General features: G+C 41.6%; 2 protein-coding genes across 9 annotated transcripts in view; both read left to right on the top strand.

The window, feature by feature from the left end:
- ldb2 (LIM domain binding 2) overlaps positions 1 to 17,109 on the top strand; it is a 344,653-nt gene extending 327,544 nt beyond the window's left edge. For 4 of the 8 annotated variants that reach the window (XM_008120283.3, XM_003227134.4, XM_062982109.1 and 1 more), the window contains exon 8: positions 1,509 to 17,109. In XM_008120283.3, coding sequence (XP_008118490.1) covers positions 1,509 to 1,739 — 231 coding nt within the window. In that variant the 3' untranslated portion in view covers positions 1,740 to 17,109. The remainder of the gene's footprint in view (positions 1 to 1,508) is intronic. The other 4 variants (XM_008120284.3, XM_016997262.2, XM_062982111.1 and 1 more) reach the window with 1 other exon arrangement.
- An 80-nt stretch (positions 17,110 to 17,189) lies between these two features.
- Positions 17,190 to 22,418, top strand: LOC134299377 (uncharacterized). The gene is made up of 2 exons (XM_062982107.1): positions 17,190 to 18,828; positions 22,040 to 22,418. The coding sequence occupies exons 1-2, from the start codon at positions 17,200 to 17,202 to the stop codon at positions 22,121 to 22,123; spliced, it is 1,713 nt and encodes a 570-aa protein (XP_062838177.1). The 5' UTR covers positions 17,190 to 17,199; the 3' UTR covers positions 22,124 to 22,418.
- The last annotated feature ends 1,904 nt before the right edge of the window (positions 22,419 to 24,322 follow it).

Raw genomic sequence — 24,322 nt, 5'->3', positions numbered from 1 at the left:
TGCACAGATTGGCAGCAGTGTTGCCTACACAGAGAGAGGTGACAAGCACCATGAAATAACAGATGGTAAATTTGGGGCTTGTTGGCAATCAGCAGGTTTCTTTGCTAATTACTTAATTAGTGATGCAAATTGTCAAATCAGTGTGAACATTGTTTTTATTTTTTTTAAAAAAACCTCCATCTAAATTAATTACTATAATTAAGTCGTGGGATATCAAGTGGTTTGGTTAGGAAAAAGAAGTGCTGATTTCTATGTTCAAATGGCTGGTTCATTAGAGGTAGTGTTTATCAAATTTATTTTAACTGCAACAGCCTTGGGAAGAGAAATCAGGTATGACAAAAAATGAGCCCAATCTACCTGGATCTTCCCTTTGAAATCACAATACTTCATAATAAGACTACCTGCTCTTGTGCAGAACTTTTAAATAGTTTGATTCCAGCTGACTGAGGCCCCTTCTACTGCCATATAAAATCTCACATTATTTACTTCAAACTGGATTATATGACAGTGTAGACTCAGATAATCCAGTTCAAAGCAGATTATGTAAATTATCTGCTTTGGTAATCTGGATTATATGCAGTGTAGAAGGGGCCTGGAAAAAAACAATACACAGTTGGCCCTCTACATTGTGAGTTTGACTTCTGATGATTTTTCACATTTTTTTTAAATGTGCTCTCTGGGTATCTTTTGGCCATTTGGTATGGAGGACCTAGGCCCCTTCTACACTGCTATATAATACAGATTATCAAAGCAGAAATCCACATTATCTGCTCTGAAGTAGATTATATGAGTCTATACTGTCACATATAATTAATAAATAAATAAATAAATAAAACTTTCTTTGTAGACCACCCTGTCTCCCCGAAAAGACTCAGGGTGGTTTCCAACGTATATAGCAAACATTCAATGCCAACAAGGGGAAACTTGCTAGCATTGAATGTTTACCATATATGTGGGAAACTGTCCTGTTCAAATCCAGTTCAAAGCAGATAATCTGGATTTTACATGGCAGTGTAAAAGGAGCTGTAGAAAGGGACCTAGAAATTCTTAAAGAGATGTTCTCTCACATAAATAGGTCTTTTCATTCACATTTTTCACCTTTAAGGGCATACTGTGTCCCTAATCCCAATGAATGTGTGGGATAACTGTATATCAGAAAATTCCATAACTTGCAACCATTGAAATCAACTTTTCCTGTGAAATTCTCTGAATCCCTTTTTATGCTCATGTTCTTTCACTTGCATTCTTTTTGTTTTGGATTTTAAAGTCAACACTATGTAAAGTACAATCCCGAAAGAGCTCTCCACACATTAAAAAAGAATAACTGAGTTTGAGTATCAAGCCAAGCTATTGTGAAGAGTCCAAGGCTACATCATGTTGAGAGAGGCTTGCATGGGGAATAAACATTCTGCTGTTCTTCTCATTAGACAGATGACTGTGCTCAATATTTTGTTTCTTTGGCTTCCTTGGGCATTCAATGTATAACACGTGTTGGATGCTTTTCACAGGATGTGATGGTAGTCGGGGAACCAACTCTGATGGGTGGAGAATTTGGTGACGAAGATGAACGGCTCATCACAAGGCTAGAAAACACGCAGTATGATGCAGCCAATGGCATGGACGATGATGAAGACTTCAACAATTCACCTGCACTGGGCAACAACAGCCCTTGGAACAGTAAACCTCCTGCAAACCAGGAGACGAAGTCGGAAAATCCAGCACCACAAGCTTCCCAATAAAATATCTGAAGCTGCATCTACTGTCGCTTTAACAACAGGTTGCAATTCCTTTCTCCCAGCATTCTTTACACACTCAGAAAAAAAAACCTCCCAGTTTTCCCACAGATACAGAACCTATTTCTAGATGTACAGCTATCTTTTTTTAAGTTAGAAAAATAATTTATACGCTTCCAGATGGTTATCTTGGGAGCCCTTGCACATGACATGATACTGGCATTGACCTCAGTGAAAAAAAAAACCTGAACATATGAGTAGCACCTCATGACAATTTCTTACTGCTAACATTTAAATAGAAGGGTTTTCCCTGCCCCCCGCCCCCCATTACTATGATCTCCCTTATCCCATGAACGGCCATATCAGCCCATCAGTGCTCAGGATCTACTGAAAAATTATTTTTAAAATCATGGTGAATGAAACACATCCTATTTGTTTATGTTTGTTTGGAATTTTCTGCTCTAAAGGGGGGTTAAAATCACCAGATCTTTTCAATTTTAAGCAATGCATTTTTTTTCTGGGTAGGGTTGGAGTGGGAATTAGATGGTATCAAAAAAGGAGAAAATTTCCATAGCTTCCAGGAAGGCGTTTACTATGAAGAAAAGGTTAGGGTAACTATCAAAGATGTCTATGGGAAGAATGTTTCAGTAGAAGCAAGTACTAATATATGTCTCATGAAATGAACCAATAAGAGCTTTAATGAACAATCAGATATTACAAATTCCAATACAGTCAGCCCTTTAAATACACTGAGGTTAGAGGGGAAGGGGGGGGTATCAGATGAAAAACCATGTTTTTCATCTGACAGAATCTCTCTAGGAATGTGACAGCATGGTCAACTTCTGCTAGACATTAACCATAGAATCATGCTGGAGGACTTATAAATGCCTGGAGAAATGTTCACTTTAGCAATCTCTAGGTCCAGCAGCATAACATATTTAACTTCTGGAAATAAAGTTCACCATAGAGTTGTACTGGAGGCTCTAGAGCAGTGGTTCCCAACCTGTGGTCTGTGGACCACCAGTAGTACCAAAAAACTAAAATATGGTCCACTGCCTCACAATTACTACACCATTGCAACGAGAGTGACTGGTGTTGTGAAACCCTCTTATAGGAGATGTCAGGAGGGGAGAGGCTGACTACTTACAAAAAGGGCAACAACAAGCCTCCTGACTGCTGCTCCTCCTCCTCCTCCCTTCCCCTATGCAACACCTGGAAGCAGGTGCGCCTTGGTGTCTGCATTTTTAGGCTTGTTCCTGGGGTTATTTGGGATGCTGATTCAGAAAATTGCATTGGATAGACCACATCAGCTCTAGATTGTTAAATACGGTGTTTTGTGAGCAAGCAGATAGCAACTACTGAAAGGCATATGTTCTGTATCAGATATTAGAGCTGATGTGGTCTATCAATGCAATTTTCTGAATCAGCACCCCAAATAACCAAACTGAATCTAAAGTCGACCAAAAACTGATTCATAACCCTTTTGATACTTATGTTGGAGAGTGGTCCCTGGTCAAAGTGGTCCCTGTTCAAGTGGTCCCTGGTCAAAAAAAGGTTGGGAACCACTGATCTAGATATTCCTAAAGAGAACATATTAATTAAATCCAAAAAAGTCAAACAACAAATGTAGAAGGCCAACTGTTTTGTTGTTGTTGTTTATTAAGTCTTAAAAAAAATTTAATGCTTTAAAGTCCCAATGAGATGGAGTTATTAGGGTTCTGGTTCAGTGGAGTGAGTCCAGAGCTGCCGAAGGAACCTGTGGTGCTGCTTTAAATCATGAAGCCAATTGTAAGAGAAAGGTAGGATTCAGTCTAGCCCTTCACTGTCCCTTCCAAAGATGGCTGATTTCAGATACTTTAAAAGGGAGCATGCTGTATTCTTGACTACTGGATTAGGAAGGGGAATCTTTTTGGGTTACAAATACAAAACATTCATTGCAGGACCTGTGGCTCCTAATTTTTGAGGCTTTTTGAGGCCCAATCCACTAAGTTACATTGCTTTGCTTTTTAGTTGACTGTTCTCTAACCCAAGTTGAGGTTATCTCTTGTTTTGCTTCCTCCAGTTATTGGTGCTGCCTACCATTGTTCTTCTTCTACTTCTAGCCATTTCAAGGGTCCACTGCTTTAGCCCTGGCATTGTAACTGATTCTGATTAATAGTTTTCCAAAAGCACTGAGACAGCTAATGTCTTTTTCTTTCATCAAACATAATGAATATTTTTATGTGAAGAAAGACATTCATTCCCTATGAGAGTTTACGCTTTGTAAAGTTGCTGTTGATCTGCATTTTGAAAGCCATGTAATCCATTAATCCTGTGAGCAGTTTAAACAAAGACTATTTTTGTGTTTTTATTGTCTTTTGTTGTTTGTTTTCACACTATATTTCTTGTATAATACTTTTGTAAAGCCCTCCAAACTAATTATTTTTTTTTATTCCAGTATATTTATGTGAAACTTTATAAAAGAAACTAATTTTTTTCATTTACATATTAATATGTTCAGCCCATCATGTAAAAGAAGAAATACAGTAAGTCGGTGTGTTATATGATACAACTGTATTTTATGTATGCTTTGCCAATACGTGTGCCAATAAACTGTATTAGCAAAACCCTTTCGTATATTCTTTTCCAACAGATAAAATATATAACAGAAAGAGATTACCAAAATATAATACTGGGCTGATACCTTTTTAAAAAAATAAATAAACAAACATTTCTTCTGATTATAGTGGGTCTGCCATATCCACAGACTCACAGACTATGTCAGTAATTCCCAGCCTGTGGTTTGTGGACCACCAGAGGTCCCCAAGAATTAAGATATGGTCCGCGTTCTCACCGTGGCTACACCATTGCAACGAGAGTGACTAGTCTTGCAAAAGCCTTTTATAATGCTGAGGCAACGAGATTGTTGTGAGGGGAGAGGCTGGCTACCCACAAAAGGTGCAACAACAAGCCCCTGACTGCTTCTTCTCCTCCTCCTCCCTCCCCCTGAGTGGAGCCGTTCCATGTGGAGCCTGGAAGCAGGGGAGCCTTGGTGTCTGTTTTTAGGCCTGTTCCTTGGGTTATTTGTGGTGCTGATTCAGAAAATTGCATTGGATAGACCACATCAGTTCTAGATTATTTAATATAATCTGATACTTCTCAACCTTACCGCAGCATTTGACACCGTTGACTACGATCTAATGATTCACCGTCTTGCCATGTCTGAAGTTCGCGGTCAGGCCCTCAGTTGGTTCAACTCATTTCTCTGAAACCAGAGCCAATGCTTGGAGTATATGGATCAAATCTCGGAAAGATCTTCCCTCCTATGTGGGGTACCCCAAGGTGCAATTCTCTCCCCTCTTCTCTTCAACATCTACATTAGACCCCTTGCTAGTTTGGCTCGGAGTTTCGGCCTAGACTGCTATCAATATGCGGACGACACCCAACTCTTTCTGTGCTTGGAGCCTGGAGCAACGTCAATACCAGACAATTTCACCTTATGTCTGGAGGCTCTGTCGAACTGGCTACGTGCTAGTAGACTGAAGGTGAACCCGGCGAAGACTAAGATTCTCTGGCATGGCCGCTCGATTGGTCTGACCCATTTGCTACCCACCTTCGATGGTGCTGCCCTATCTCCTTCGCCTACCGTTAAGAGCTTGGGTGTCGTCTTGGATTCGCAGCTGACAATGGAAGCTCAGGTCGCTGCTGCTAGCAAACAGGCCTTTTTCCATCTATGACAAGCGAGGCAATTGGCACCCTATCTATCTGATGAGGCTCTGGCAACAGTCATCCATGCCACGGTCACGTCTAGGCTGGACTATTGCAACGCCCTGTATGTTGGCCTTCCGATGTCTACTACCCGAAAGCTCCGTATTGTTCAGAATGCGGCAGCCAGGCTACTCACAAGAACACCCATGAAATGCCACATAACACCAGTCCTGCAGCATTTGCATTGGCTTCCAACTGATTACCGTGGTTTATATAAGATGCTAGTTCTGACCTTTAAAATTCTTTACGGCCAGGGCCCATCGTACCTTAGGGATCGTCTCTCCTTCTCCCATCATCGGAGGTCACAACGACCATCCCAACGCGACTTACTTTATATACCGGGTCCTAGAGAAGTGCACTTGGAAAGGACCAGACACAGAGCTTTTACTATTTCTGCCCCTGCTGTATGGAATGCCTTGCCACCCTATATGAGAGCCATGCGTGAGTTAGGGCCTTTTACCCTAGCACTCAAGACCTGGCTCTTTACTAGAGCTTTTGATCTAGGTTAATTTTATCAATATTTGTATGTATGTTTTTATCCTTTACAATTTTATCTTGTAAATCGCCTAGAGCATCTTAGATGGAGGGCGATTAATAAGTAATTAGATGATGATGATGATGGTGATGGTGATGATGATGATGATGAATATAGTTTTCTGTGGGTGTCCAGATGGCAACTACAGGATGGCATATGTTCTATATCAGAAACTAGAGCTGATGTGGTCTATTCCATGCAATTTTCTGAATCAGCACCCCAAATAACCAAACCAAATCTGAAGTTGACCAAAAACTGATTCATAACCCTTTTGGTACTAATGTTGGAGAGTGGTCCCTAGTCAAAGTGGGCCCTGGTCAAAAAAAGGTTGGGAACCATTGATCTATGTATTCAACCCACCACAGATTCAAATGCACTCTTGAATCTGCAGTGGAAAGCACACCAGCCATCTGCTTTTGCTTTCAAGTGTTCTTTCACAGGGCATAGACTGAAGGGGCTTGTCACCAGCACCTCTGCAAGGCAAAGCTTATATGTCCCTATTCAAAATGGCATAGACTAGCTGTGGAGATGGTTGAAGCCCTGGCTGTCAAGTGTGTCACAAGGCTTTCCCATTTCTGGGGAGCTGACCAGCCACTTTCTTCTGTGATCATCATTTATTGCACCTTGGATGTAGAAGTATATAGCTATCTTTTTACCAGAAGTACGGGACCCTGAATATGCTCACATATGACTTCCATCAGATGGGCCTTTTTTCAATGGCATAGGCCGGTTCAGCGATGATTTAGCCACAAAGCCTTCTGCCTGCCATCCCATGATATAATACTACTTCCAGCAGGGCTCCATGGCTAAACTATCACGGAACTGGCATATGCCACCACAGTTTTCCACATTGCACAAGTAACAATGGTGGCCGATGCTTTCCCCATAGGATGAGGTTATTGGTTAGTCTGGTGATGTGAAGCATGGGGTGATGGGTTCCCCACATCTCCCGACAGGCACCTCCAGATTCACCGTGATCTGTGGAGATTCTGGCAACCTGTATTATAAGGTAGATAGTGGCATACTTGACAACTAGGGTTTACAAACCATTTTCTGATTATGCCCTTTTGTCATCCTGACGAGATCCTGGAATCAATCCACCATTGGTTTTTGAAGTCAAAAATAATGGTATTTGTCAAAGGACACAATAGACATAGATGGCTTCTGGATGGTGAACCAATAGAGCAAGTTTGCACTTTTATGTATCTATGAGTTGTTTTTTCTGAGACCTGTTTCTGGCTCCTACACCATCAAAGGAGCTCAGTCAGAGCAAGAGACATGCAAATCTGCTGCTTAAATTAACAAATCATGTACAACCAGGATCTTTAGACCCACTTCTTAAAGTATATAAGGCTAAGGTTACCCCTCTGCTCTTATACAGAGCTGAAGCTTGGGGCCTAAACCAGGTACCATTATTAAAACAATCTCAATCACAGCATCTGTGAAGCTTTCTGGGAGTTGACAAAAGGACCCCAGTAAGAGCAGAATTGGGAGTATATACAGTTGATGGCCTATCCAAAATTAGGGCATACAACTACTGGGTAAAACTGAATGCTATGGCAAATGACAGACTACCAAAACTGTGCCTGTTAGACAAAAAATCAATATCAGACCTGTTGGCTAGTTCAATTCACAAAATACATTAGGAGTTGTTGACTTCCAATTCTATATCCAAATCTCCTAGAAGAACTAGATCCAAAGATTGTTGCTCAGTGAATACTGGATATAGAAGCTCTGAAAGATATTACTACCCTCAGTAAAGCCGACTCATTGAAATGGCTAAGTCGTTTTAAACATGCTTTTCAAACAGCTTGGTATCTAAAGACATAAAATCCTAAACAACTGGACACAATGGTCAGACGTGGAAGGTTTAACCAAGTCCCATAAAATGAACGAATTTGTATCAGTGGAGCAGCAGAGGTAGAAAATATCACACATGAACTGTTTAGCTGTAACTTGCATAAGAAAGAGAGAGGCCAATACCTCAGACCATACGTTATACAAAATACACACTGGGATCCTTATATAAAAACTACATTTTTATTGTGTTTCATTGTGTTTATTGTGTTTTTATTGGGCAGCCAGAATGCTAAAATAACATGCAAAATGGCCCTTTTTCTATATAAAGCAACTCAGTTGAGAACTGAATAATTGGAGAATAATAATAATAATAATAATAATAATAATAATAATAATAATAATAATCCCCCTGCAGGTGCCACCTTGATATGGTGGGGGGGCTTAACTGCTCCAATGATGACTCAGTGTAACTACCGGCAGGTCCAACCAAGCCAGAGAGGCCTCAACTGAGGAGCAGAACTAAAAGCACCTAAACCATTAGCATTATGGAGAATCAAACCAAAATGAGGTCTATACTGGCTCGGTCGTTGCCCAGGATAAAAAGGACTGTGGTGGATGCTGCTGATTCTGGACATCCATCGACAAGTGAGCTACGGAATCAAAATACAAATGAACAGTCACAGAAGCGGCAAAAATATACAATGCCAGAAAACCACTCAGTTATGAAATGCTACTAGAAATCTGAACCTCAAAGGCGTGGCTACCAAAAAAGGATGCATCAACTGTGGAAACAAGAGTACCCTGACTCACAGATAACAGATAACTGGCTGACCAACGAAGATTCATAATCAGAAACAAAGTGTTCAGTGAAGTTGAACTCAAAGAAATCCAGAAAATTTGCAAAGTGAATCAGACCACAGCACAGACAGCAGCAGAGACTCCAGCAACACTTGGAATGGTGGAACAGATTGAACCAGAAGAAAGTGTGGAACTTTTGCAAGAATTTGAAGAACCAGCACTTGAAACATCTGTTGAGCCACCGGGAACCTTGACAGCAAGACAACAAGAGCTCAAGGATAAGATCATGGCTCATGCTACAGCAAATGCAGTAAGAAAGCGGCTCCCAACTCTAAAAACATCAATTGAACAAACAAACCAGTATGCCTACAGTGCAGCAGTGATAGTAACAGAAGAGCTTGTGCTCCTACAACCAAGGCAGCCCCAAAGAAAATTGACTGGAAAACCAAAGTGGAAGGTCAGGCTAGAGTTGAAAATCAAAAAGCATAGATCAGATGCAAGTAACCTGAAAAATATGAAAGAGAAAAAACTGAAGAATGACAAAATCAAGCAATACCTGATCCGAAAGTACTGGCCGAACACCAGAAAAATTGAAAAAGCTTTGGAAATCGTGAAAGAACAAATTACAGCAGCAGCCAGAAAAATTGAAAGGTATGAAGCCAGAATCATCCAGTACAGACAAAATCAACTGTTTCAATCAAACCAAAGATGGTTCCAACAACCAAACAACAAACACAGTAATCATAAAGCCAAAGAAAACTGCAACAACGAAGTTCTGGAAAGAACTTTGGGAAAATAATAAGAACTACAACAAAAATGCTGGGTGGATAAAGGAGTTTGAAGGAAAATTCTCACAGAACAAAATGGAATAGATGGAAATAACAACTGAAATGATCAGCAAATGAGTGCAAAAAGTCAATAACTGGACATTGCCTGGTAGTAATCAACTTCATGGATTTTGGCTCAAACATCTGATTAGTTTACATGGAAAAATGGCCCAACAATTCAATGAGATGTTGCAGAAAGGAAGTATCAGTGAATGGCTAACAACTGGAAGTACTTACCTGATACAAAAGGATCCAGCAAAAGGAGCAGCACCAGGAAACTACAGGCCAATAACGTTTGTTTAATGTTTAAACTACTGACTGGCATCAGCTGACAAAGTTCAAGATTATCTTGAAGAAGAAAAAATCTTGCCAGATGAACAGAAAGGCAACAAACGGAAAAGCAGGGGCACAAAAGAACAGTTATTGATTGACAAAATGATTCTGGAGAACTGTAAGAGCCAAAAAGCTAATCTTCACATGACGTGGATTGACTACAAAAAGGCCTTTGACTCACTCACACACAGCTGGATTATCAAGTGCCTGGACGCCATCGGGATTTGTAAAACGTTGGCACCTTCATTGAAAACATGATAGAGCACTGGAAAACTGAACTGTTTGTTGGAAATGAAAGCTATGGACTTGTCAACATCAGAAGAGGAATTTTCCAGGGAGATTCATTGTCCCCTCTGCTTTTCATTATTGCCATGATCCCTCTGTCAACAATCTTACAAAAAACAAATCTTGGCTATCAAACATCTAAGAAATCTCACAAAATTTCGTATCTGATGTACATGGATGACCTGAAGCTGTATGGGAAAACGGAAACTGAAATCCAGTCTCTGACTAACACTGTCCAAATTTTTAGCACTGATATCAGCATGGAGTTTGGTTTGGACAAATGTTCAACAGTGGCATTGAAGAAAGGAAAAATCATTAAAAGTGAGGGCATAAATATGTCTAATGGCCAAACAATAAAGTGTCACCAGCCAGAGGCCTATAAATATCTAGGCATACTACAGCTGGACAACATTAAGCATGAACATGTGAAAACTGTGGTCAGCAAAGAATACACACAAAGGGTCAGAAAAATTCTCAAAAGCAAGCTCAATGGAGGCAACCCCATTAAGGCCATAAACACCTGGGCCATACCTGTCATAAGATATACTGCTGGCATTATAAATTGGACACAGGCGGAACTGGACAATTTGGACAGAAAAACAAGAAAACTCATGACCATTCATCATTCACTGCACCCTCGCAGTGATGTTGACCGGCTATACCTGCCTAGAAGATCAGAGGGCAGAGGACACTTACAAGTAAAACAAGCAGTCAAAGAAGAAGAACATGCAGAATATGTAAAGCAAAGTGAAGAACCTGCTTTGATTGAAGTCAAAAATCAGAAACTCCTCAAAGTAAAGCAGACAAAAAATCAGTACAAGAAAACCGCACTTCAAACTAGAGCTGACAGCTGGCACAACAAAACATTGCATGGAAAGTTCCTTGACAAAATTGAAGGAAAAGCTGCTAAGGAGAAGACCTGGCTCTGGCTCACAAATGGGACCCTGAAGAAGAAGACAGAAGGCCTAATCCTTGCAGCCCAGGAGCAAGCCATCAGAACAAATGCAATTAAGGCCAAGATCAAAAAATCAGCTGATGACCCAAAATGCAGACTGTGCAAGGAAACCGACAAAACCATTGATCATATCCTCAGCTGCTGTAAGAAAATCGCACAGACAGACTACAAACAGAGGCACAACCATGTGGCCCAAATGATTCATTGGAACTTATGTCTGAAGTACCACCTGCCAGCAGTAAAGAACTGGTGGGATCACAAACCTGCAAAAGTATTGGAAAATGAGCACGCAAAGATACTGTGGAACTTTCGAATCCAGACTGACAAAGTTCTGGAACACAACACACCAGACATCACAGTTGTGGAAAAGAAAAAGGTTTGGATCATTGATGTCGCCATCCCAGGTGACAGTAGCATTGACGAAAAACAACAGGAAAAACTCAGCCGCTATCAGGACCTCAAGATTGAACTTCAAAGACTCTGGCAGAAACCAGTGCAGGTGATTGGCACATTGGGTGCCGTGCCAAAAAGATCTCAGCCGGCATTTGGAAACAATAGACATTGACAAAATCACGATCTACCAACTGCAAAAGGCCACCCTACTGGGATCTGCACTCATCATCCGAAAATACATCACAAAGTCCTTACACTTGGGAAGTGTTCGACTTGTGATTTTGTGATACGAAATCCAGCATATCTATCTTGTTTGCTGTGTCATAATAAAATAATAATAATAATAATAATAATAATAATAATAATAATAATAAAGAAACCATGCAACAAATAAAACATAATAAAAAGTAATAAACATGAAACAAGAACATACAATTCAAAACAACCACAAAAATTTAAAAAAATAGTTACAAATGCTTTGTCAGCGGGGCCAGATATAATGAGCAGAACTTCAGAGTGGGCAAGACCAACTATAAAGTGCTAGGCAAAACAAGTGCAACAGAATATCATAGAACTGGGAAGTGGGTAAAGTGCCGGGTGGGGTCCTAGTCAACAACCCGGGGGGTGGGGGGTTAGGACTAATCTTGCTCAAAAATCTGCAGGAACCACCAAGTTTTCAGATCCTTGCAGAAAGAGGATAGTGTAGGGGCTAATCTGATCTCTCTAGGAAGGGTGTTCCAGAGTTGGGGAGCCACCACCGAGAAGGCCCTCTCCCTCGTCCCCACCAGCCGCACTTGTGACAGTGGCAGGAGTGAGAGGAGGGCCTCCCCAGCAGATCTCAGTGCCTGCACTGGTTTGTAAAGGGAGATATGATTACAAAGACAGGGAGGGCCCAAGTCGCAAATTGGAGTAAATTGTAGGAGTGATGAAGATATTTGAACTGGATCAGGATCTTGACCCCTTGTTAATTTAACTTTGATTGTAATGTGGGTTGTATGCTGTATGTGTATGTGTTAAATGTGTTTGTTAAATGTTTTGATATGGCCGATGGGCTAAACAATAAGACGTATGTGTGCACCATAGGTTTTGAAACTAAACCACGTCCTCAATTTTTAATCAAATATGCCATGTTTCATTGCTCACTGTTGAGTCATCCATTGGTACCTGAGAGACAGAGTTGAAGCATTTCTCTAGAAAACAAATCCATCAGATCCCCCCCCCCCCCCGAAAACACACACACCTAAATTCTGTTGGATTAAAAAAAAAGATTGAGACTGTCTACTTAAAAAGACTAGAAACTCTAGTAAGATATCTAGGTGTCTGATATGAAAAGAAAAGGGTGGGTAGAAGCTGTAATCACTTTGGTATGTTATGCACCAATTGTTTACAATTGTTCACCAATTGTTTACAATCATGTGTAATTTTATGAAGCATTCGGTCAGTCATTTTTTCTGAATGTGTTCTAATTTTCAGCAAGGTTAGCAAGGAATTTCTTTGGTAATCTTTTCAAGAAAGATAATTTGGTTCTTATTTTGTTAGTCATGTCATGTTCAAGACTCTAGTTTTCTACTCACAGAATGATGGAGAACAAACTATGTTTCATAAAAACCTGAGTGCATACGCTCAGCCAATGCTCAGACAGTAGTTTTTCAAACATCTTAGAAAAAGAGGGTGAACACAGCTGTATTGTTTTTAAAAGCACTATTGCCTATGTGAACCCTGATGATCCTACATCAAAACAAGTGAATGAACAAACAGGGCAGAGCTTTGAAAAGTAACCTTCTGGGATAGGTTACTACATTTTTGAACTTCACAACCAGTAAATATAGCTTCTTATGTTCTTCTTAACTAACTATAATCAAAGATCTAATAAAACACAGGGCTTAAGTTCACACTGCTGCCTTTGTTAGAGAAGTGTTTGTGCACTGACTCTTCACTTTTGTTAAGAATGCCAAAACCTTATCAGCACGGATAATTAAAGGAAGTCATCTTTTCTTACAAATTGATCCATTTTTCCTCTCACTTTTCCCCTTCAGAGATTTTTCCAGATGGCAGTCAAATGCAAAGCCCATACTTTTCAAATTCTGAAAGTTTGTACCATTAGTCCAGATTACTTCAAATTGTTTTCCAAACGTCTTGATATTTTTGCATAACATTTGAGGCACAAAATTCAAAGGAAACACAGTTTGGAGTTCTTTTTTTTCCAATGTAATCTGCAGATTGCAGATCTCGTTCTAACTCCCAATGGAACTGAGTGCCCATTTGCATGAACCAATTGAGGTATAATGGGGTGAATGAACTCTATGGCGTCCATGTGATGCACAGAGTCAATTCAGCATATGGGTCCTCTTCTGAGTAGCCACCTCTAGCATTATGCTGCCCGATTTTTCTGAATGGTTGACTCTGTTGTTTAGTGAAATAGCCTATTGAAAATGTTGTGAATCCCATGGCTCAGAATATTGGTTATTAAGCAATCCCAGCTTTTATAGGTACCAAGCACATATTTATCTGTTAACTGCAGTGAGATTTTAGATAGTGGTGCAGTAAGAGATGAGATTGCTGCAGTGCCCCAAGGGCCTCCCAAATGGTGATTCAGTGAGTGGCAGAAGATAATAATAATAATTTTATTTTTATATCCCACCTCTATCTTCCCAAAGTAATTCAGGGAGGCTTATATGGGGAACAAGCCCAATCTAACAACAATTAAAACCAACCATAGATTAAAACATAACTCAATAAAATCAATAACATTACAAAAGACAATAACATAACATAAAACAGTATCGTCAGCTGTCCAGTTTTGTCCTTCAAGAACAGCCTTAACACACTGTGGTAAGTAAATGAAAACTGCTTTACTTCAGCAAACATAAAGTATAGCACATTCAATGAAATAATGCAAAAAGAAACAAGGAAGTCATAGGGCAAACACAGTCTCTTGGTAAACTCCCAACTCAAACAGTAGTCTTACTTCAGACAAAGAAACAGCAATAAATTCAGATGCAGACTTGAAGCAGGCACAAAGAGGGTGAAGTGAAGGCATTAGAGTCAAGTTTTTACCAGCAAGAGCTGGCTGCATCTGCTTCTGCTTTATAGCTCTGAGTCCCCTCACAGCTGCTAGGGCCGTTCCTAATTACTCAGCTGCATTTCTGGCAGCTAATCTAGCTGAACGACGTCTCTGCTCTGTTTCCTTTCACCTCTCCTGGAATGAGGGCAAAGTTTCCTCCTCCGATTCCAACTCACCCTCAGATTCATGAAAACTTTCCTGCTCCCCTTCCTCTTCTGAAGAAGAGGAATCCCTAACATCAACCAACAATTCATCCCGTAATGAGTACTAAAATACGAGGGGCAGGGGCTTGTGCAATATACTTCTAGAATAGGACTGGAGGACAAAATGAATAATAATAATAAATTAGAACTGAAAGAGCAATGTCATTTAATGCTAAACATCCAGGACGAAGGACAGGGATAAAGTGCGAGGACTGATGGTAGTTATAGTTGGGGCCGAATTTCCTATGGCTGTTTTATCAAAAGCACAAGATGAGAACCCGGAGTGATACACCTGAATCAGCACAGGCATACTCGAGTCCACCAGGATGTGTGTAGATTGCTTCAGCATCCTTTTTACTAATTTTGGTGTTCCCTGTTGTCAATTTCTGCATCTGTAAAGTCTCTTTGGCATGTAGTTGTACTTTTTTGCCATGGTGCAAAATTCAGTTCACAGTGGTATAAGTGGAATTCTGAAAATATAAATGTTTTAAATACAGTTGTACATTCTTGGATGATGTAAAGCTATTCCTCAGTGCCTTCAGGAAACTATTTGATTTAGTTGTTGTTTGTTACCTGCTTCTCATCACAGTTCAAGATGGAGTACAACACAATTAAAACACTGAGATAGAAAAACATTACCTTAAAATACATATATTAAAACACATAGTACAAAGATTCAAATGTAGAGTACTAATAGAATGTAAGTTTAAAAATTATAGTTTAAAAACTGGCTGGTTAGGCCTACTGGAAGAGATCATTGCCTTTAATGGTGTCTTAAATTTAGACAGCTAACTTGTATTCCTTCTGGGGGGTCATTCCAAAATGTAGGGGCAACTGATGAAAAGGTCCACTTGGTTCTTAAAGGATCTAAGTGCATGGGGCATATTATATTTGGTTCAGGTAACCTGAACCCAAAACATGCAGGGCTTTAAAGGTCACAACCAACACTTTATGTTTTGCCCAGAAACTAACTGCCAGCCAGTGGAGTGATTTCAGAATACGTGTAATACACTCACTCAAAGATGTTACTGTGACGAATCTGGCTGCAATGTTTTTAATTAACTGGAGTATCTAAACGTGGTACATATGTAGCCCAATGTACAGCACATTGCAGAAGTCCAACCTTGAGGTTACCAGCAAATCCACAACCATATCAGACAAAACTGGTAAGTACTCCTGACGGCTGGATTCATTTGGGTGGACATTTCAAAAGATGGATCAAGGAGCATTCCCAAAATGTGAACAGACTTTTGAGGGAAGATTAACCCAATCCAGAACTGGTTGACACACCTACAACCCTTAATGGCAAGTCTTATCTGGATTCAGTTTCAATGTCATCAGCATATTGATAGCTTCTCGCCCTACACCTCCAGATGATCTAACCCAGCAGTTTCACGTAAATGTTAGAAAACATTGGGGATTGAATGGATCCTTGAGGGATACCACATAACAGCTCCTTTTTTGAGGAGCAAAGCACCTCAAGCACCACCATCTGGAGCCCGCCTAAGAGGTGTGATGGAAACCACTGCCACCACCTTCTATAAGAATACCATGGTTCATGGTATCAAGCACTGTTGAGAAATTTAAAATCATCAACAGGGTGACCAGAACAGTTTCAACTCTGTATCCTGCTCTAAAGCTAGTTTGAAGTGTCAAGGAAGAGTGTGTTATCCAAGGCTATCTGGAGTAGGAGGGTACAGAGGACATAGCCGAACTACGACGGGAGAGGCCATTTGCTGCCACCAAATATATTATATATTTCTTTGCTGCCACCAATTATTATTATATGTTTCTTTTTCCGCCACCATTTATAACATATATCGGCCACCGCTCACCACAGCCAGCACACAGAGAGATCCAAAGATGAGGGGAAACTCTGTCTTATAGAGTAATGGTTAATTAAGCAGACAGGCCACCTCTTTATTATGTTGAGCAGGAAAACACACAAACATTTGAGATGAAGTAAAACAGAAATATGTTTATTTGTACTTGAACAGAAAGGTTGCATATTGGTTTCAATGAAATAACAGGCTGGTTACTTAAACAGACAATGGTATTTTAACTTGAGTTCCTTAGAAATATGTTCCCTCATAAAGGAATATAAACAGGTGTCATGGAACCCAGTTACAGGGCTTTGGTAATTCAGCTCTGTAACTGGGAGTCATAACATAAACAATCCCAGAAGCACCTGGCAGAAGAAGATAGAATACGCCTGGGAACTTGGGGCCGAAAGTATAAACAAACATAATTGGTTTAGTGTGTGAAAATGGTAGTAATGTGATATTGGAGGTGGGGCTTGATGATGATATTTACGTGTGGTGTTACGTAGCATCAAAAGTTATAAAAATAGTTGTATGTAAACATTGAGTCATTCCTGACTTTTCCAAAGTCATGTGTTCTTCAATAAAGATTGGATTTGAGAGCAGTTATCTCTAATCTGCGTTCAGACTGATCCTTTGAAGTGAGCAGGACAATTAAGTCAGGAATCCAGTTCTCACCCTCCTGCAAATTTGCAGTGAAGTGATAATGAGCAGGGAAGGAGATCAAAGCCATGACGGAGCAAAGGGGCCTCCGCTGGGAGATCGGCCGTTGGCGGAAGAGACATTGCAAGCCATAGCTTCCTCTACGGGGTACCCCAAGCCGGACGGTGTGACTCAGAGGATTCCCAGAGGGGGAAGAGGCGTTCCGGCGGCGGCAGAAACCAGCTGGGGATCTGGAGGAAGCATGCCGGAGACCGTGGCCCTGCGGTTATCCATCCTGGAAACAAATTTATCCAGGCTGTCGGAAACCGTGGGGAGGTTGGTGCCACTATTGGAAGAGAATCTCCAAAGGGAACCCATCCAATATGGCGCCGAGAGAGAACCAAGTAAAGAAGGAGATTGGAGCCAGAGGGGCCAGCGAGCGTCAACGCAGAGTCCCGTGGCGACAAGGGACGAGGGGGACGAGGAATACTGGCAGGAACTGCAGTTCCGAGACAGAATGGCGCGCGAAGTGGAGCGCCAGCGAGCTCTGGGAACTCTGAGGCCGCCATCTCCAACAGAGCTCCCAACCCCCCGGATGGGCGTCGGGGTGGAAAGGCCACTGGGGCCAGGGATCGGGTCCAGTGGATTTGCAGACGGAGGCGGAGAGGAGCAGGGGATCCAGGAAGAGGAGGAGGATGTGCCGTACGACGAGGAAAGGCGTGATGAGGGAGCTACAGCGAGGCCAGTATGCGGATGGGCGGAAGGGCCGACAGCGGCGGCAGACTTTCGGGAGCCGCGCAGAATGACCACCGGAGTGGGGCGCGGCGTGTTCCAAGGGGCCGTCCGAGGAAACCTGATGCAACCCTTCCCCATGCCTCCCAGACAGCATCAACGGGCCGCAGAATGGATGCCGAGAAGGGAAGATCTCAAACTGGAATACGGAGGGGAATCAGATGAACTGAACTTTTTTCTAATTAGCATCAGAGGATACATGGAAGACAATGCACACACATTCCCCTCCGAAGCAAGCAGGGTTCGAGCCATCGGCAACACACTAAAGCGAGGAGCAGCCAGCTGGTACGTACAACTCCATGCCGGACACGACCCATGTCTGAGGTCAGTACCCCGCTTCCTCGCCGCACTGGAAAACCGGTTCAGAGACCGGCTAGAACAATTGAGGGCTCGAGACCAGCTGAAAGGAATAAAGCAGAGGGACAGAACAGTGCCCGAGTACGCAGAGGAATTCCTCCACCTCGCGGAAAGGGTACCAGAGTGGTCTGAAGTGACCAAAGTGGAGTTATTTAAAGAGGGACTACGCCCCGAGATTTTCAGCTGGGCAGCGCACAGAGATGACCCCGAAACGCTCCAGGGCTGGATCCAACTAGCGGGGCGCGTCGAATCAACCCTGACCCAAATAAAGCGCTTCAGAAGCAGCGGCGGCCAGCAAAGACCGGTGGCGAGAGGTCGAGGAGAAACGAGGAAGCAGGAAAGACCCGGAGGGAGGCCGGGGATTCCCTCCAGAGGAGACGACAACAAACCTAAACCGGGATGCTTTGTATGTGGGAAGACGGGCCATCGAGCAGCAGAATGCTGGGCACGGAAGGGGGAGCCGCCAAAACCCCCAAAGCCCAAGCCAGCAACCGGGAGGCGCGCGGAAGAGGAGGTGCAGGCCCCAGAATCTTCAGAAAAATTGGTGAGTCGGGACAAACGCATGATAGTAGTGCCAATCTGCCTCTCGGGACTAGAGAATCAGGCCACCTGCAAGGCATTTGTGGATTGTGGTTGTTCTAGAAATATTATAACTCCGGAATTAGCAGGAGCGCTGAAATGCCAGCAGATGGCGCTTGACTCCCCAATTGCATTTTCGCAGCTAGATGGATCAGTCGCTGCTGGGGAAGTATCTACAAAGGAAATACGGGAGGTCCCATGTAAAATAGGCAAATGGGAAGGAAGAATATCCTTTGTAATAGCCCCTATTGCCACATACCACGTAATATTAGGGATACCATGGCTCGAACAGGCAAATCCTGAAGTAGATTGGAGAGGAAAGAGCTTAGCATTCAAAGAACAGCAGACGCAATGGGAGATAAGCAAAATTGCAGAAGAGGAGGACGAGGAAGATGAAGCAGGTGAGATAAACCCACAGCTATTGCCACCTGAATACAGAGACTTTGTGGATGTTTTCAATCAGAAAGAGGCCAGTAAATTGCCTCCCAAAAGGAATATAGAAGTAGAAATTGAAATAACCCCAGGAGCAGACTTACCAAAACCAAAAGTGTATCCCATGTCCGTGCAGGAGAAGGAGGAATTGAGGAAATATATTGATAAAAACCTGGCGCGAGGCTTCATTAAGCCATCCAACTCTCCTCTCGGAGCCCCAGTGTTATTTAGGAGAAAGAAAGACAACTCCCTACGATTGTGCATTGATTATCGAAATTTAAACGCAATTACTAAGGACAATAAATACCCTATGCCCTTAGTAAAGGATTTAATTACCGTATTGAAGAAAGGGAGCATATTTACTAAACTTGATTTAATTGAAGCGTACCATAAATTGAGAATAAAACCGGAGGATACTTGGAAAACTGCATTTTCCTGTGCATTCGGCCATTTTGAATATGAAATTTTGCCTTTCGGTTTAAAAAATGGAGGGGGTTGCTTTATGCAGCTTATAAATGAAATACTACACCCATTGTTGTACAGAGGGGTATTCATATTTCTTGATGATATCTTGATTGTGACTGAAGATAAGGAAAAGCACGTGAAATTGGTCCGGGAAGTTTTGCAGAGACTAAGGGAAGCAAAGCTATACGCAAAACTGTCCAAATGTGAATTTAATAAAACTCAAATTGACTTTCTGGGGTATCGGATATCTCCAGAAGGGTTAGCTATGGATCCAGCTAAAGTATCAGATGTAAAAGAATGGGGAGTGCCTCAAACAAGGAGGCAATTGCAATCGTTTCTGGGGTTTGCAAATTTTTATAGATCCTTCATAAAAGGCTTCGCGCAAATAACCGCACCCCTTACTGAACTTTTAAAAACAAAAGGGAAAGGAGAGACAGCAAAAGTAAAAGCTCCTGGCGCCAAACTAAGTTGGACGCCAGAATGCCAAAAGGCATTTGAAACCCTAAAAGAATGCTTCACAGAAGGACCCATCCTAAAACACCCCGATATCAGGAGCCCTTTCATAATCCATTGCGATGCCTCAGACTGCGCGTATGGGGCAGTACTATTGCAAAAGGATCAAAATGGGAACTTAAAGCCCTGTGGATATTTGTCCCGGAAGTTCAGCGAAACTGAAAAGTGTTGGCCGATATGGGAAAAAGAGGCACTAGCCATATTAAAAGCCTTAGAATGCTGGCGACACTTTCTCGAAGGAAGCGGAATCCCATTTGAAATTTGGTCTGACCATAAGAACCTCCAGTATTTAAAGTCCCCTCGGAAATTGTCCCCCAAACAGATTAGATGGGCACAATACTTCAGCAGGTTCGATTTCCAATTAAAGTTTTTTCAAGGGAAGCAGAATGTCTTGGCAGATGCTCTTTCACGCATGCCTCAACACGAAGGAATACCCACAGCAAAAGAGGGAACAATATTCTCTGACAAACAATGGGGCTTAGCTGTCAGAACAAGAGCACAAACCCAAAAGGAGAACACTGCTATGGTTGAACTCGACGGAAAAGATAATTGGGGAAACGAGCTGAAACAGTCTTATGAAGGAGACCAATGGATCGCGTCCAATGCAGAACAGGGGGAGCAGAAGGGGGGATTTTGGTTTGTGAACAAGAAACTGTATATCCCAGCAACATTAAGGATCAAGATTTTGCATCGTTTTCACAATAACCAGAGCGCTGGTCATACAGGGATTACAAAAACAACCAAAGCAATAGCAAAACATTGCTGGTGGCCAGGGATGAGGAAGGACATAAAAAATCATGTTGTTCAATGTGATGATTGTGCCAGAAATAAATCGAGAGGAGGGAAGCCAATGGGATTATTACAAACAGTAGCAGAACCTACCAGACCTTGGGAATGTGTAGCTATGGACTTTGTGGGGGAACTACCGGTTAGCAAAGGACATCGTTATATTTGGACAGTATTGGACCTGTTTTCTAAACAGGCCCACTTTATAGCACTGACGAAACTACCATCAGCCGAGAAACTAGCTGAATTGTACATAAACCACATTTACAAACTGCATGGATGTCCCAGTAGAGTAATCAGTGACAGAGGAGTACAATTCACAGCAAAATTTTGGGAAAAATTCCTGGAAATACTAGGAGCAGAAAGGAGTTTAAGTTCTGCTTTTCACCCCATGACAAATGGGGCGGTAGAACGTACTCAGCAGACACTTGGGCAGTTCCTTCGAATGTACTCTAACATGAGACAAAATGACTGGTCTCGGTGGTTGGCTTTTGCAGAACTAGCTTTTAATTCGACTATACATTCAGCAACAAATAAAACCCCCTTTGAAGTAGTTTACGGGTATGAAATACAGCCTCTACCCCGGATGCCAAGATGGACAGAGGATGAGGGAACAGAGGCGGGGAAATGGAAAACACAAATGGTGGAATGCTGGAGTCAAGTGACTGCATCATTAAAGGAAGCACATAAAAAGTATAAAGCGTTCGCAGATAAAAAGAGAGTGGAAGGTGATAAATTGGAGAAAGGAGATTTAGTGTGGTTAAGTACCCAAAACATCAAACTGGGGCTACCTTCGAAAAAATTGGGCCCTAAATATATTGGACCATTTAGAATACAGGGTGTTATCAACGAAGTGACTTTCCAGTTGGCATTGCCAAGAAGTTTGGGGAAAATACACCCTGTATTCCATCGTAGCTTACTGAAAAAATATATGGGTACTTTGGACAAAATGGACACATAGAATTATTGTTCTGTTTCAGGTTTGTGATGAAGGAAGAACTGAAGAGGAGGACGAAGAAAAGGAGGGCACCATGTCATGGAACCCAGTTACAGGGCTTTGGTAATTCAGCTCTGTAACTGGGAGTCATAACATAAACAATCCCAGAAGCACCTGGCAGAAGAAGATAGAATACGCCTGGGAACTTGGGGCCGAAAGTATAAACAAACATAATTGGTTTAGTGTGTGAAAATGGTAGTAATGTGATATTGGAGGTGGGGCTTGATGATGATATTTACGTGTGGTGTTACGTAGCATCAAAAGTTATAAAAATAGTTGTATGTAAACATTGAGTCATTCCTGACTTTTCCAAAGTCATGTGTTCTTCAATAAAGATTGGATTTGAGAGCAGTTATCTCTAATCTGCGTTCAGACTGATCCTTTGAAGTGAGCAGGACACAGGCTTTTAAAACCTTTGAGTCCTCTCTCCCAGAGGCTCTAAGCACAAGCACTCTAACCCTTAGAGGCTACAACTTTTAGCACTTCTCCCCGAAGGTTAATTAACTTTTCTCTCAAAGAGGTTTCTTGCTAACAGTTCCAAACTCTTCCTTCTTTCTTCTTCAAAACTCCACTACCTAACTCTTCAAACACCAAACCCTATCTGACTTAACTCTCTGGCTGAATAGCAATTACTGTCTCTCTGGCCCCACCTACCTCCTGTTGCTAAGCAACTCCCTCCAATTTCATCAACCAATCAGACTGCACTTCTATACATGAAGCTGCCTGATCACTCCTCCCGGCTTTGCTTTGCCTTTCCATGCAAGGCCTTGATCTGCCTTTACACACCAACCCTACAAGGTAGTCCAATCCATTACAGAGGGTAACTGCTTTCTTGATCTCTTTTCCAAAGAAAGGAAGATTAGAAGTGATCTGGAGAATACAGGAAGCACTTTTTCAGTAGAAGTATAGCTACTGTTTCTTTTAATCAAGATGAAAAATGTCCTCACCTAAGATGCATTAATAATATATTGTGCAGACAACAAGCACATTCACAAATAAGCAATTTATTGAGAAATGTCACTGTTCAGTGGAAAGGCAATATCGCATAACCACCATATGAGTTTTATACTATACAAACTACTGTAAAACCTCTACTATGATATCTTAGTATTCAGCATTGTAACTTCCAATCTGCCCCTGTACTCATGTTTAATTGATTACAGTATGTTTAATTTTCCCTCTGCTAGATGTCCAAAAGGAGGCTATGGTTTCCATTTGGACACACAGTTGTTGCTTAAGAAACATCTTGAAGTGATGCAAAACACATGGCTATCTACTGAGAGCAAGGATTTATGTTGAGGATTTAAAATGACCTATTTGCATCAAACTGGATAAACTCAAGGAATCGACCTTGGTACCAATGTATTACAGTTTCCTTGTGGCATTTGCTGTAGCAATCTTTGGTCTCTTTAAATGCTGTGGGGCTCATTGGCCAAAGATGATTGAATTAGCTAGACGTTCTTTTTAAAGTTTCAGATGTGGCATATTTCTTACTCTTGAAAAATTATACTTATTACACATTCTTCTATCTTTCCATTCAGTGATTCTCAACCATTGGTCCTCCAGACATTTTAGGCATCACCTCCCAGAGATCTCAGCCAGCAAGGCCAATAAATGATTGTGGGATTGTGGGAGATGAAGTCCAAAATATCTGGAGGATCAAAGGTTCAAATACTGTTTTAGATGAAAAAATTAAATGTGTTAAGAACACGTCTAAAGGTTCTGTTGACTTCAAAAAATTATGACTAGTGTGTTGTTGAAGGCTTTCATGGCTGGGATTACAGGGTTGTTGTATGTTTTCCGGGCTGTGTGGCCAGGGTCCAGAAGTATTCTCTCACAACCTCTGAGGATGCCTGCCATAGATGTGGGCAAAACGTCAGGAGATAATACTTCTGGAACATAGCCATACAGCCTGGAAAACATACAACAACCCAACTATGACTAGATACACAAACAAAGAGGGGGGGAGGCTATACAATAGATATTTCTATAAGATAGAAAAATGCCAAATTCCTTACCGCAAATTGGGATCTTTGTTTTCTTCCTGTTTTTTCACATATGCCTTAAAGTAATTAATTACAGGAATCTCTGCCAGAACAGGTCTGATTCCCAAAATTGTACCTACAGCTTTCCATATGCATTATTGTAAACAACTGATTAAATTGTAACACTCATACTCATTTAAAAACTAATAATGGCTTCCGTCCCTCCAGAGGAACAGTGGACATGATCTTCACTGCACAACAGCTCCAAGAAAAATGCAGGG

Source organism: Anolis carolinensis, chromosome 5 (assembly GCF_035594765.1).
Source record: "Anolis carolinensis isolate JA03-04 chromosome 5, rAnoCar3.1.pri, whole genome shotgun sequence".
NCBI lineage: Eukaryota > Metazoa > Chordata > Lepidosauria > Squamata > Dactyloidae > Anolis > Anolis carolinensis.
This window is presented reverse-complemented; position numbering and strand designations above follow the sequence as displayed.